Here is a 16239-nt window from a genome sequence, read left to right on the forward strand (position 1 = left end):
AGCTACGTTAAGAAATATCCTGAAGTACTGCATTTTATTATTTTGTACAAAGCGTGCAAAACAAGACAGTCTATACACGTTTTTTTCTTTCGCGACAATCTACTAGACATTTATATAATAAATCATACATAGTTTGATGTTTCTGTGACGAACGGTGAATTAGTTATTGTTTTATAAAGTTTTATATTACATTTGATAGATTATGTATTTCTATCAAGTCAAAACTGGAAATTCTACTTAAAACAAAGGTTGTAAAAGTATGCTAGACATTTATAGAATAAACCATATCTATTTTTATGTGACAATCAATGAATTAGTTATTGATTTTTGCAATTTGAAATGGCTTTTGGCGAATGAATGAATCTAAAACCAACTTTACCTCGGTCTGCCTACTCATGCGATTTTTAAAAATCTTTATTTAACAAGGCAAGTCAGTTAAGAACAAATTCTTATTTACAATGACGGCCTACCAGGGAACAGTGGGTTAACTGCATTGTTCAGGGGCAGAGAGATATATTTTTATCTTGTCATGTCGGGGAATCGATCCGGCAAAATTTCGGTTACTTGCCCTAACGCTCTAATAACTTGGCTACCTGTGATGCTGGAATGTGTATGATACGCAGTGAGAGCTATTTTGAATAAGCCACTGCAGTTATTGCATTGATACAAGAATGGCCATGTTTCAAGTGTGTGCCGACGGAATCTTTTAGGTATTTATTAGGATCTCCATTAGCCGCTGCAAAAGTATCAGAATTGTTCACTTCTCTCATTGACTTCTCAAACCCAGGCTTGGTCTGCTTCGCAGGCCTTCTCTGAAGTCTCGCGTTTTTACGTCTTTGGGTTTAGAAACTGGTAGTGGGGGAACATGAAGTCATGCGCATGCGCACATCATTCTTCAGCATAAAGGATACGCCAGAATTGTGCAGTCGAGACGACAACTTTTGTGTCCGTTTCAAATGTATTACTACTGGTATGTAATAGCACGTTATAATATCGAAAGAACATGTAATAACATGCTAGGTAACAAATACGTCAAGTTATTATCACGTTTGATAAAGGTTCTATGTGCTATTTCTGTGTCAAACCGCATGAGTCAACGTGATCACTTTAAAAAAAAGTCACATAGAGACTTTGGGTGAGTCTGAGTGGATGTATATCAGTTTGTCAAAGTAATTTCATAAAGGATCAATTTATTTGACATTTCTGGGTTAGTTTTACGTGCCGGTTTTGGTTTTGTGGAAGATTCGCGAGATGGTAAAATGGCGGCTCCCATTTGGTCTGTATCAACGTACTTCAGTGCAGGCAGTGAGGGTGCAGCAGAGAAAGACAATTATACAGCTGCTCTACTGTTTTGGAGCTAAATGTAATGATTATCAGTTTTCTACATGTGTACTAATATTCAGAGACATTCTGTTGTTTCTGTCTATCTATACATGTTACTATGGTGTGACGGAAATACTATTGGTTTTTGATTGGAATAATACAGTGAAGACAAGGTTATTCAGGAAAATAGTACATAGTGCTGCCTATAACATACTGCAACCTTGTACTAAATGATTTTTCAGTCATTTATGCATTTATGTGAATTCAGGAAATTTACTATAGATGAAGTGCATTTAGAGTTGTGTAGCCTAATTTAAAGTGTACACTTTGTCTAATGTGAATTAATTAATGTATTGTTGTCAATGCTTAGCTACCAGATCTATTGAAGTGAGATCAGTGCTTGACTTGGACAGGAGCTCACCGAACCGGAGTACCGTCACCTCACATTTCTACTGCTTGAGCTCATGTTCCTCTTTATAGAATATTAGCTCAACAGTATTGTGGAGCTCCTGCACCTAAATATAAACCATATTTTTAGAGAATGAAGAAAGTCTTGACAGTTCTGGCAGTAACTTTTGTGTCTGTTTCTCTTTATTACTACAGGCCGACTCAGATTAAGTCTGAGGCCGGTAATATCAACAGTGAGGACAAACCCAGCCTGCCTCTCTCCTTCCACACTGAGTCCAAACCTACAGTCACTGGGTCCTGATTGTGACAGTGTTGCTCAGTTTGCACCGCAGAATCCAGAGATGGCATCGGTGAAGCTGGAAGACTGCAGTCAAACACTGGATCTGAATATCAACATTAAAGATGAAGAAGAGGAGGTGAAGATTGGGAAATCTGTTAATGATGGTAAGAGCAGGTTCTAACTAACTAAGTTTGTTGTTCTTTCCAACTTCCCACTATGTATGAAAGTTACAGTAGAACTGTTTCATGATGAACTGAACTTCAATGAGAAGGTAGATGTTATTTCATGCTACTGATACTTGCATGGTTTGACACCAGTATTGCCAGCATTTGTTTTATTCACTGAGCTATCTGGAGTGATCAGAGAGGAGGCTAAAGAAGTGAAGTAGACAAACTACCAGTGTTTTAAAGTTCTATGAAATGAGTCTGTGTAGTTACTAAACCTTGTGATAGTGAGTGGAGGATGATATAGGTCATAATTTTCTTGACTTATGAGATACTTTTAGAATAGTTTTATTCCCCTTTTTTATTGTACAGCCTACTCATATGAGTACATACAGTGCATTCGGAAAGTATTCAGACCCCTTGACTTTTTCCACATTTTGTTACGTTACAGCCTTATTCTAAAATGCATTAAATAAAAAACGTTTCTCATCAATCTACACACAATACCCCATAATGACAAAGCAAACGCAGGTTTTCAGAAATGTTTTCACATTTATGAAAAATTAAAAACAGAAATACCTTATTTACATAAGTATTCAGACCCTTTGCTATGAGACTCCACATTGAGCTCAGGCACCTCTTGTTTCCATTGATCATCCTTGAGATATTTCTACAACTTGATTGGTGTCGACCTGTGGTAAATTCAATTGATTGGACATGATTTGGAAAGGCACACACCTGTCTATATAAGGTCCCACATTTGACAGTGCACTCTGTCAATCACCACATTCTTATCGGCAGACTCAACAGCCTTGGTTCCTCAAATGACTGCCTCGCCTGGTTCACCAACTACTTCTCAGAGTTCAGTGTGTCAAATCGGAGGGCCTGTTGTCCGGACCTCTGGGTGTCTCAATGGGGGTGCCACAGGGTTCAATTCTTGGGCCGACTCTCTTCTCTGTATACATCAATGATGTCACTCTTGCTGCTGGTGATTTTCTGATCCACCTCTATGCAGACGACACCATTCTGTATACTTCTGGCCCTTCTTTGGACACTGTGTTAACTAACCTCCAGACGAGCTTCAATGCCATACAACTCTCCTTCTGTGGCCTCCAACTGCTCTTAAATGCAAGTAAAACTAAATGCATACTCTTCAACCGATCGCTGCACGCACCTGCCTGCCCGACTAGCATCACTACTCTGGACTGTTCTGACTTAGAATATGTGGACAACGACAAATACCTAGGTGTCTGGTTAGACTGTAAACCCTCCTTCCAGACTCACATTAAGCATCTCCAATCCAAAATTAAATCTAGAATCGGCTTCCTATTTTGCAACAAAGCATCCTTCACTCATGCTGCCAAACCTACCCTCGTAAAACGGACCATCCTACTGATCCTCAACTTCGGCGATGTCATTTACAAAATAGCCTCCAACGCTACTCAGCAAATTGGATGTAGTCTATCACAGTCCCATCTGTTTTGTCACCAAAGCCCCATATACTACCCACCACTGCGACCTGTACGCTCTCGTTGGCTGGCCCTCGCTTCATACTCGTCGCCAAACCCACTGGCTCCAGGTCATCTACAAGTCTTTGCTAGGTAAAGCCCCGCCTTATCTCAGCTCACTGGTCACCATAGCAGCACCCACCCGTAGCACCCACTCCAGCAGGTATATCTCACTGGTCACCTCCAAAGCCAATTCCTACTTTGGCTGCCTTTCCTTCAAGTTCTCTGCTGCCAATGACTGGAACGAACTGCAAAAATCACTGAAGCTTGAGACATATCTCCCTCACTAACTTTAAGCACCAGCTGTCAGAGCAGCTCACAGATCACTGCATCTGTAAATAGCCCATCCAACTACCCCATCCACTTACTGTATTTATTTATCTTGCTCCTTTGCACCCCACTTTTTCTACTTGCACATTCATCTTCTGCACATCTATCACTCCAGGGTTTAATTGGTATATTGTAATTACTTCGCCACCGTGGCTTATTTATTGCCTTACCTCCCTTGCACACACTGTATATATACTTTTTCTACTGTATTATTGACTCTGTTTGTTTATTCCATGTGTAACTCTGTGTTGTTGTATGTGTCGAACTGCTTTGCTTTATCTTGGCCAGGTCGCAGTTGTAAATGAGAACTTGTTCTCAACTAGCCTTCCTGGTTAAATAAAGGTTAACTTCTTATGGCTGGGGAGTGCTATTTTCACGTTCTGATGAAAAGCGTGCCCAGAGTAAACTGCCTGCTACTCAGCCATAAAAGCTAGTATATGCATATAATTAGTAGATTTGGATAGAAAACACTCTGAAGTTTCTTAAACTGTTTGAATGATGTCTGTGAGTATAACAGAACTCATATGGCAGGCAACAACCTGAGAAAAAATCCAACCAGGAAGTGGGAAATCTGATGTTTGTAGATTTTCAAGTATATGCCTATCCAAGATTCAGTGTAAATTTGGTCCGATTGCACTTCCTAAGGCTTCCACTAGATGTCAGTCTTTAGATCCTTGTTTCAGGCTTCTACTGTGAAGGGGGAGCGAATAAGAACTGTTTGAACCAGTGGTCTGGCAGAAAGCCATTAGATTAGTCACGCGTGCGGCCGTGAGCACGAGCTCTGTTTCTTTTCATTTCTAAAGACAAAGGAATTGTCCGGTTGAAACATTATTGAAGATTTATGATAAAAACATCCTAAAGATTGATTCTATACATCGTTTGACATGTTTCTATAAACTGTAATAGAACTTTTTTGACTTTTCATCTGGAATTAGTGCTCGCGCATTTGGATTACTGGCTAAATGCGCGACCGAAAAGGAGGTATTTGGACATAAATGATGGACTTTATCGAACAAAACAAACATTTATTGTGGAACTGGGATTCCTGGGAGTGCATTCCGATGAAGATCATCAAAGGTAAGTGAATATTTATAATGCTATTTCTGACTTTTGTTGACTCCACAACATGGCGGTTATCTGTATGGTGGCTGAGCGCTGTGCTCAGATTATCGCATGGTGTGCTTTTGCCATAAAGCTTTTTTGAAATCTGACACAGCGGTTGCATTAACCTTTCTCGCCCAGGGGTTCCGCTAGCGGAACACCCACAACATTACGCTGAAAAGGCAGCGCGCGAATTTCAAAAATATTTATTTGAAATATTTAACTTTCACACATTAACAAGTCCAATACAGCAAATGAAAGATAAACATCTTGTGAATCCAGCCAACGTGTCCGATTTTTTAAAATGTTTTACAGCGAAAACACAACAAATATTTATGTTAGGTCACCACCAAATCCAAAAACCACAGACATTTTTTCACAGCAACGATAGCTTTTACAAAACCCACCAATAGAGATAAAATTAATCACTAACCTTTGAACATCTTCATCAGATGAGTCATATGACATCATGTTACACAATACATTTATGTTTTGTTCGATAATATGCATATATATATATATATTTAAAAAGATCTCAGTTTACATTGGCGCGTTACGTGCAGTAATGTTTTGATTCCAAAACATCCGGGGATTTTGCAGAAATACTCATAATAAACATTGATAAAAGATGCAAGTCTTATTCACAAAATTAAAGATAAACTTATCCTCTATGCAACCGCTGTCAGATTTCAAAATAAACTTTACGGAAAAAGAATAATCTGAGAACGGCGCTCAGAGCACAATCCAGCCAAAGAAATAGTCGCCCTTTTGGCGTCAACAGAAGCTAGAAAAACACTATAAATATGCACTTACCTTCGAATAACTTCATCAGAAGGCACTCCCAGGATTCCCAGTTCGACAATAAATGACTGAAAAGTTCCATAAAGACCATCATTTAGCCACTTGTTGTTAGCATGTTCAGCCCACGAATCCCTTTTCATGACGCACGAGCAATCCCTCCAGACAAAAACTCAAAAAGTTCCGTTACAGGTCGTAGAAACAAGTCAAATGATATATGCAATCCATATTTAGGATGTGTTTAACATTAATCATCAATAAGGATCCAACCGGAGAATTTAATTGTCTGAAGAAAGAGCATTGGAACGAGACCACTCTCTCGCTCGCGCGCAAAATGAGACTGAGAATTTCTGAAGACCACTCAGTAAAATAGCTCATATGAGCCTCTCCTTTATAGTAGAATCATATAACCAAAATCTACAAACGGTGACATCTAGTGGAAGCCCTAGGAAGTGTTTGCTTATCCATAACTATATGGGGTATCATTTGGCACTGTTTTGAAAATCGAGTTCTCACTTCGTGTTTGGAAGTCTTCTCAGGTTTTTGTCTGCCAAATGAGTTCTGTTATACTTACAGGCATAATTCAAACAGTTTTAGAAACTTCAGAGTGTTTTCTATACAATAGTAATAATAATATGCATGTATTACCTTCTGGGGCAGAGTAGGAGGAAATTCCGTTTGGGTACGCAATTCGTTCAAAGTGGAAACGCTGCCCCCTGTCCATAACAGGTTTTAAGGAGAAGTATATATTTAATTCTATGCATAAGACTTGTATCTTTTATCAACGTTTATGATGAGTATTCCTGTAAATTTATGTGGCTCTCTGCAAAATCACCGGATGTTTTGGAGGCAAAATATTACTGAACATAATGCACCAATGTAATCTGAGATTTTTGGATATAAATATGAACTTTATCGAACAAAACATACATGTATTGTGTAACATGAAGTCCTATGAGTGCCATCTGATGAAGATCATCAAAGGTTAGCGAAACATTTTATCTCTATTTCTGCTTTTTGTGACTCCTCTCTTTGGCTGGAAAAATAGCTGTGGTTGCTGTGAATAGAGGTGCTGACCTAACATAATGATATGTTGTGCTTTTGTCGTAAAGCCTTTTTGAAATCGGACACTGTGGTGGGATTAACAACAAGTGTATCTTTAAAATGGTGTAAAATACTTGTATGTATGAGAAATTTTAATTATGAGATTTCTGTTGTTTGAATTTGGCGCCCTGCACTTTCACTGGCTCTTGTCAAAGCGATCCCGTTAATGGGATTTCAGCCGTAAGAAGTTAAATAAAAAGTAGATAAAAAATGTCTGAGCCAAAACCAAGCCATGAGGTCGAAGGAATTGTCCGTAAAGCTCCATGAAAGGAAATGTTTACAAACTGGTAAAATGGCAGCGCCACTCGGTCTGCATCAACAAACTTAATCCGCAGAGGGAGACAATTTTACGGTTACACTACTGTGTTGTGTGTTTGAAGTAATACAGTGAAGACAAGGTTATTAAGGAAAATAGCACATGGTGCTGCCTAAAACTAACTAACCTTGTACTAAATGGTTTTTGAGTCGTTTATGCACTTATCTACTACAGGGTAAGTATTAGCTCAAAAGTATTGTGGAGCTCCTGCACCTAAATATAAACAGTACCGGCACCCAAAATGAGTATCGGCAACTTTTTCAGACCAAGTCAAGCACTGTATTAGATAATTGAACAAGAAAAAATATAATACACTGCTCAAAAAAATAAAGGGAACACTTAAAGAACACAATGTAACTCCAAGTCAATCACACTTCTATGAAATCAAACTGTCCACTTAGGAAGCAACACTGATTGACAATAAATGTCACATGCTGTTGTGCAAATGGAATAGACAAAAGGTGGAAATTATAGGCAATTAGCAAGACACCCCCAAAAAAGGAGTGATTCTGCAGGTGGTGACCACAGACCACTTCTCAGTTCCTATGCTTCCTGGCTGATGTTTTGGTCACTTTTGAATGCTGGCGGTGCTCTCACTCTAGTGGTAGCATGAGACGGAGTCTACAACCCACACAAGTGGCTCAGGTAGTGCAGTTCATCCAGGATGGCACATCAATGCGAGCTGTGGCAAAAAGGTTTGCTGTGTCTGTCAGCGTAGTGTCCAGAGCATGGAGGAGCTACCAGGGGACAGGCCAGTACATCAGGAGACGTGGAGGAGGCCGTAGGACGGCAACAACCCAGCAGCAGGACAGCTACCTCTGCCTTTGTGCAAGGAGGTGCACTGCCAGAGCCCTGCAAAATGACCTCCAGCAGGCCACAAATGTGCATGTGTCAGCATATGGTCTCACAAGGGGTCTGAGGATCTCATCTCGGTACCTATTGGCAGTCAGGCTACCTCTGGCGAGCACATGGAGGGCTGTGCGGCCCCACAAAAAAATGCCACCTCACACCATGACTAACCCACCGCCAAACCGGTCATGCTGGAGGATGTTGCAGGCAGCAGAATGTTCTCCACGGCGTCTTCAGACTCTGTCACGTCTGTCACATGTGCTCATGTGCTCAGTGTGAACCTGCTTTCATCTGTGAAGAGCACAGGGCGCCAGTGGCGAATTTGCCAATCTTGGTGTTCTCTGGCAAATGCCAAACGTCCTGCACGGTGCTGGGCTGTAAGCACAACCCCCACCTGTGGACGTCGGGCCCTCATACCACCCTCATGGAGTCTGTTTCTGACCGTTTGAGCAGACACATGCACATTTGTGGCCTGCTGGAGGTCATTTTGCAGGGCTCTGGCAGTGCACCTCCTGGCACAAGGCGGAGGTAGCGGTCCTGCTGCTGGGTTGTTGCCCTCCTACGGCCTCCTCCACGTCTCCTGATGTACTGGCCTGTCTCCTGGTAGCGCCTCCATGCTCTGGACACTACGCTGACAGACACAGCAAACCTTCTTGCCACAGCTCGCATTGATGTGCGATCCTGGATGAACTGCACTACCTGAGCCACTTGTGTGGGTTGTAGACTCCGTCTCATGCTACCACTAGAGTGAGAGCACCGCCAGCATTCAAAAGTGACCAAAACATCAGCCAGGAAGCATAGGAACTGAGAAGTTGTCTGTGGTCACCACCTGCAGAATCACTCCTTTTTTGGGGGTGTCTTGCTAATTGCCTATAATTTCCACCTTTTGTCTATTCCATTTGCACAACAGCATGTGAAATTTATTGTCAATCAGTGTTGCTTCCTAATTGGACAGTTTGATTTCACAGAAGTGTGATTGACTTGGAGTTACATTGTGTTGTTTAAGTGTTCCCTTTATTTTTTTGAGCAGTGTATATTTAATAGAGAATAAAGAAAGTGCCAGAACTGTCAAGACAATAACTTTTGTGTCCGTTTCTCCTCTACTACTTGCCGACTCAGGTATGAGGCCGGTAACATCAACAGAGAGGACAAACCCAGCCTGCCTCTCTCCTTCCACACTGAGTCCAAACCTACATTCACTGGGTCCTGATTGTGACAGTGGAGCCCAGTTTGCACCGCAGGATCCAGAGATAGCATCAGTGAAGCTGGAAGACTGCAGGCAAACACTGGAGCTGAATGTCAACATTAAAGATGAAGAAGAGGAGGAGGAGATTGGGACGTCTGTTTCTCATGGTAAGAGCAGGTTCTATCTAACTAAGTTTGTGTTTTTCATTCCAACTTCCCACTGTGCATGAAAGTTGCTGTAGAACTGTTTCATGATGAACTGTTTCAATGAGAAGGTAGATGTTATTTCATGCTACTGAGACTTGCATGGTTTGACACCAGTATTGCCAGCATTTGTTTTATTAACTGGGCTATCTGGAGTGTTTAGAGTAGACTGATGAAGTGAAGTAGACAAACTGACAGTGGTTTAAAGTTCAATGAAATGAGTGTGTAGTTTCTAACCCTTGTTATAGTGAGTGGAGGATGATATTGCTCATAATTTTCACGTCTTATGAGATACTTTTAGAACAGTTTTATTCCCCTTTTCTATTGCACAGCCTACTGATATGAATACATACAGTACCAGCCTACGGATATGAATACATACAGTACCAGCCTACTGATATGAATACATACAGTACCAGCCTACGGATATGAATACATACAGTACCAGCCTACTGATATGAATACATACAGTACCAGCCTACTGATATGAATACATAGTGTACCAGCCTACTGATATGAATACATACAGTACCAGCCTACTGATATGAATACATACAGTACCAGCCTACTGATATAAATACATACGGTACCAGCCTACTGATATGAATACGTACAGTACAGCCTACTGATATGAATACGTACAGTACAGCCTACTGATATGAATACATACAGTACCAGCCTACTGATATGAATACATACAGTACCAGCCTACTGATATGAATACATACAGTACCAGCCTACTGATATGAATACATACAGTACCAGCCTACTGATATGAATACATACAGTACCAGCCTACTGATATGAATACATACAGTACCAGCCTACTGATATGAATACATACAGTACCAGCCTACTGATATGAATACGTAAGGTACCAGCCTACTGATATGAATACGTAAGGTACCAGCCTACTGATGTGAATACATACGGTACCAGCCTACTGATGTGAATACATACGGTACCAGACTACTGATGTGAATACATACGGTACCAGACTACTGATATGAATACATACAGGTAGCCTAGTGGTTAGAGCGTTGGGACAGTAACCGAAAGGTTGCTGGATTGAATCATTGAGCTGACAAGGTTAAAAATATGTCATTCTGCCCCTGAGCAAGGCAGTTAACACACTGATCCCCGTGCGCCGAAGACGTCGATGTCGATTATGGCAGTGCCCCGCACCTCTCTGATTCAGAGGGGTTGGGTTAAATGTGGAAAACACATTTCAGTTGAATGCATTCAGTTGTACAACTGACTAGTTATCCCCCTCTCCCATTCGGAAAGTATTTAGACCCCTTGACTTTTTCCAAGTTTTTTTACGTTACAGCCTTATTCTAAAATTGATTAAATACAAATTTTAATTAATCTACACACAATACCAATAATGACATCACAATACCCCATAATGACATCACAATACCCCATAATGACAAAGCAAACACTGGTTTTGGAAATGTTTTCAAAAATAAACAGTAATACCTTAATTACATAAGTATTCAGACCCTTTGCTATGAGACTTAACATTGAGCTCAGGTGCATCCTGTTTCCATTGATCATCCATGAGATGTGTCTTCAACTTGATTGTTGTCAACCTGTTGTAAATTCAATTGATTGGACATGATTTGGAAAGGTACACACCTGTGTAGATAAGGTCCCACATTTGACGGTGCATGTCAGAGCAAAAACCAAGCCATGAGGTCGACGGAATTGTCCGTAGATCTCCATGAAAGGAATAATTCACAAACTGGTAAAATGGCGGTGCCCAGTCAGTCTGCGTCAACAGACTTCAGTGCAGGCAGTGCGGGTGCAGCGCAGAGACAATTTTTACGGTTGCAGTACTGTTTTGATTCTAAATGTAATGATTATCGGTTTTCTACATGTGTAATAATATTCAGACACAATTGTCCGGAGAACTCCATGAAAGGATTATGTCGAGGCACAGATCTGGGGGAGGGTGCCAAAACATTTCTCCAGTGTTTATTTGATTTTTTATTTTACTTTTTATTTAACTAGGAAAGTCGGTTAAGAACAAATTATATTTTACAATGATGGCCTACCCCGGCCAAACCCTAACCCGGACTACGCTGGGCCAATTGTGCGTAGCCCTATGGGACTCCCAATCACGTCCGATTGTGATATAGCCTGAAATCGAATCAGGGTCTGTAGTGACGTCTCTAGCACTGAGATGCAGTGCCTTAGACAGCTGTGCCACTCGGGAGCCCCTAGAAGCGCTGAAGGTCCCCAAGAACACAGTGGCCTCCATCATTCATTCTTTAAAAAAATATTTATTTATTAGTTCCAAGTAGGACAATCAACAGAAGTGCAATTTTATTTTATTTTTTCCGCAAAGGTGCAAAGGAGCAAAAATAATAATAATAATATGGGGATGAGGTAGGTGGGTGGGCTATGTACAGATGGGCTGTGTACATGTGCAATTATCGGTAAGCTGCTCGGATTGCTGATGCTTAAAGTTAGTGAGGGAGATATGTCTCCAGCTTCAGTGATTTTTGCAGTTTGTTCCAGTCATTGGCAGCAGAGAACTGGAAGGAAAGGTGGATAAAGGAGGGGAGTTGGCTTTGGGGATGACCAGTGAAATATACCTGCCGGAGTGCGTGCTACGGGTGGGTGCTGCTATGGTGACCAGTGAGCTGAGATAAGGCGGGGCTTTCCCTAGCAAAGACTTATATATGACCTGGAGCCAGTGGGTTTGGCTACGAATATGTAGTGAGGGCCAGCCAACGAGAGCATACAGGTCGCAGTGGTGGGTAGTATATGGGGCTTTGGTGACAAAACGGATGGCACTGTGATAGACTACATCCAATTTTCTGAGTAGAGTGTTGGAGGCTATTTTGTAAATTACATCGCCGAAGTCAAGGATCGGTAGGATGGTCCGTTTTACGAGGGCATGTTTGGCAGCATGAGTGAAGGATGCTTTGTTGCGAAATAGGAAGCCGATTCTAGATTTAATTTTGGATTGGAGATGCTTAATGTGAGTCTGGACGGATAGTTTACAATCTAACCAGACACCTAGGTATTTGTCGTTGTCCACATATTCTAAGTCAGAACCGTCCAGAGTAGTGATGCTAGACGGGCAGGTGGCTGCAGGCAGCGATCGGTTGAAGAGCATGCATTTAGTTTTACTTGCATTTCAGAGCAGATGGGGGCCACGGAAGGAGTGATGTATGGCATCGAAGCTCGTCTGGAGGTTAGTTAACACAGTGTCCAAAGAAGGGCCAGAAGTATACAGAATGGTGTTTACGTAGAGGTGGAACAGAGAATCACCAGCAGCAAGATCAACATCATTGATGTATACAGAGAAGAGAGTCAGCCCGAGTATTCAGCAATCGGTGAGTCAGGGTGCCGTTCGGTAGTCACTACTACGCTAGGCAAGCAGGGGACACAGTGTTCAGAAAAGCTAGCGGGCCCGGGACTAGTAGATGGTTCTTCGACGGCATCGTAACAGAATAGCCTGTTGAGACCTCATCGGGCGATCACGTCGGCAGTCCAGTCGTGATGGATCAGCGGGGCTCTGTGTCGACAATAACGGGACCAGGCCAATTGGCAAAGGAGGTATTGTAGCCCGGGCCTAGCTCGAGGTTAGCTCAAGGCTAGCTGGTGCTTGCTTCGGGACTGTTAGCTAACAGTAGCCGCTCGTTTGCAGCTAGCTAGCTGCGATGATCCTGTGTAATGATTCCGAGCGGCAGGAATCCGGTGATGTGGTAGAGAGAAGCAGTCCGATATGCTCTGGGTTGATATCGCGCTGTGCAGACTGGCAGGTATGGTCTGAGCTAAGGCTGGCTGGTGACCGAGGAAAAAGGTGCAGACCGCTAGCCGTGGCTAACAAAGACGAGTAGCTAGTTAGCTGGCTAGCTCTTGATGGAAGTTCCAGTTATAAGGAATAAAAATAGCAGATCCATACCACATTGGGTGAGGCGGGTTGCAGGAAAGTATATTTAGTTCGTAGATAGAAAGTGAGATATATATATATATATATATATACGATAAAGACCGGCTATTTACACGATAAGACAAAGACAAACACACACGTCCTACTGCTACGCCATCTTGGAGTTTTAATTGTCCTTAAATATCTTCTAAATATCTAATGGGAGCCCACCTGGACCTGCCTCTTTACCTCCCTTCATATTGAAAATAGCATCAGATTTCTACAGGATCCATTGATAATTGACCTTGTTAATTATGAATTGCATTAATGGCTCGGTCTGAATTGAACTTCTTAATGCACCAGGTCAGTAATTTACCAGGTTTTTCACCTAGTTAAGCTGTTTGCAGCCTTTGAGGTGGAACGTTCTTCATACTGAACTTTAAGAGCAAATAATTCCTTGTTTACTTCTACTGAGTTATCCAAAAAAGTGTAAAGTCACCTTGTCCTAGAGAGATTTACATGCTTATCAAAACGTCAACCAGGGTAAGCCTACACGAAACACAGCCCTTATCTTAAGTGTTTCTAAAATCCTCTGAGAAAAATGAAGGGTGAAAAAATGATTGGAACCATTTCCTTGTTTGACTGCTAGGATTTATGGGTATTACGATTTATACTCTATTGGTATGCAGCTACCCGACGCTAGAGGGGTGTGGAGACACGTGGGGCAGCAGGTAGCCTAGTGGTTAGAGTGTTGGGCCAGTAACCAAAAGGTTGCTGGATGACAAGGTAAAAATCTGATGTTCTGCCCCTGAACAAGGCAGTTAACCCTCTGATCCCTGGTAGCTCGTCATAATGAATACGAATTGGTTCTTAACTGACTTGCCTAGTTAAATAAAACAATTACATATTTTTTTTTTATATGGCGGACAAGAAAAAAGAGGAATGGGGGATTGCGGAAGCCTTCTGGAAGATCTGATGGAGAAGATGGTGAACCAGAAAATAAGGAGAGAAGTGGAATATGTTTTGAGTGAATATGGAATGGAGGATCACGCAGAGCCTTTAGAAGAGCTACAGGAGGAAAGTGAACGTGACAAGAGGATGAATTAACTGTGATGGCCAGTGCAGTGATGACCCCTGAGAAGGAGCTGAGTGTAGAGGGAAGTTGAGTTGGTGAAGGTAACTAGGAGTGAACTCATAATGATTTCTCTTATATCCAGAGGGAGCGGGCGCTCCGGATTTCACGATTGGGGACAAGAATTTTGACTCGACTTGCTCTCCAGAACAGGGCAGCATTGAAAGGAGTGATAATTGGATTAGGTTTAAGTGTTAAGGAGGAGCAGTTGAAATGGAAGATTCCCGGTGTCTGCGATGCCCGTCTTTAGGTGAGACGTAGAATGTTGGGAAACAAGAGAATACTTTGCCATGTGGACTTTTGCAATTTTGTATTAATTATGTATCAATGAATTGAATGTATGTAGGCTGTGGAATCCCTCACACCAGTACAGTAGGTGGAGGTGTACGCAGATAAAAGTTGGATGTGATCCGCCAACCAAATCCCAAAGAAGAAGGACGCAAGTGCACTTCGCTTGGCCCGTATGGAGAATGTGAAAAGGGAGCAAAGTTCATCTCTATTATTGATGTTTGATGAAGAGTATCTACCACCCAATGTAAAGCTGGGATATATAAGATACCCCATAAGAGAGTTGGTTGTAAAACCTGATGCACGTAAGAAATGTTAAGCGTTTGGCCACATGTCAAGTGTTTGCAGACGGACATTTTTTATTGAAGGGTATGTGAATGTAAAATGTTGCAACTGTGGAGAGGGTCATGTTCCTGAATTCCCAGAGTGTCCTGTTAGGGTGAATGTACAGCAAATCTCTTATGTGGAGATGGTGAAGAGAGTTATAGGGGCAAGAGGCCACAGTTCTGAAGAAGATATGGAGGTGGATGCACCACAACCAGTTGCAAATGTTATACGTCAATCATGTGATCTGGATGCAATTATTGTGAAGAAGGTGGATGTTTTAGTATTCATAGCCACAGTTATTAATTGTACTGCACAAGAAGTCCAAGAAGCTGGACATTATATCTGCAGCTGAGAAGTTTTTGAGCCTCCAAGACTACAAGGACTAATGTCGCCAGATAATGTTCTGCTCTTACAGGATCCTTCTGATTAGAGGGAACTGATTAGAACAGAAAACCAGGCTGATTTTAGTTTAATTTACATTTCGTTATTATAGTTTGTATGATAAATAAAACTGTATACACAGAACAAACATATAAATGCAACATGTAAAGTGTTGGTCCAATGTTTCATGAGGTGAAATAAAAGATTCCAGAAATGTTCCATTTACATCACTGTTAGTGAGCATTTCTCCTTTACTAAGATAATCCATCCACCTGACAGGTGAGACATATCAAGAAGCTGATTAAATAGCATGACCATCATTACACAGGTGCACCTTGTGCTGGGGACAAGAGTAGCTGAGTAGGTACCTTGGCAGCAGCTAATGGGGATGATGTCAACGTTGTGAACAGAGTGCCCCATGGTGGTATCAGAGTTATTGTATGGGCAGACATAAGCTACAGACAACGAACACAACTGCATTTTATCAATGGCAATTTGATTGTTCTAGTTCACAGCTTGTTCCAGTTCCCTCCTATATCCAGGAATGTCGCACAGCCTTTGAAGAGTGGGATAACATTCCAGATGCCACAATCAACAGCCTGATGAACTCTATGTAAAGGAGATGTGTACTGGAGGAGGCAGCAGCAGCTTA

The 16239-nt window shown here is 41.7% G+C and overlaps 2 protein-coding genes across 2 annotated transcripts in view; one reads left to right on the forward strand and one right to left on the reverse strand.

Moving 5' to 3' along the window:
• The window catches only part of LOC129860172 (zinc finger protein 883-like), a 483924-nt gene that overhangs the window by 460064 nt on the left and 7621 nt on the right, over positions 1-16239 (forward strand). The window contains exons 2-3 of the mRNA XM_055930541.1: positions 1927-2175; positions 9301-9534. Of these exons, the coding sequence (XP_055786516.1) occupies positions 2073-2175; positions 9301-9534 (337 nt within the window). The 5' untranslated portion in view covers positions 1927-2072. The remainder of the gene's footprint in view (positions 1-1926; positions 2176-9300; positions 9535-16239) is intronic.
• Positions 1-16239, reverse strand: part of LOC129860138 (oocyte zinc finger protein XlCOF22-like) — a 231117-nt gene that overhangs the window by 85905 nt on the left and 128973 nt on the right. The gene's annotated exons all lie outside the window — the stretch shown is intronic.

Source organism: Salvelinus fontinalis, chromosome 7 (genome assembly GCF_029448725.1).
Source record: "Salvelinus fontinalis isolate EN_2023a chromosome 7, ASM2944872v1, whole genome shotgun sequence".
NCBI lineage: Eukaryota > Metazoa > Chordata > Actinopteri > Salmoniformes > Salmonidae > Salvelinus > Salvelinus fontinalis.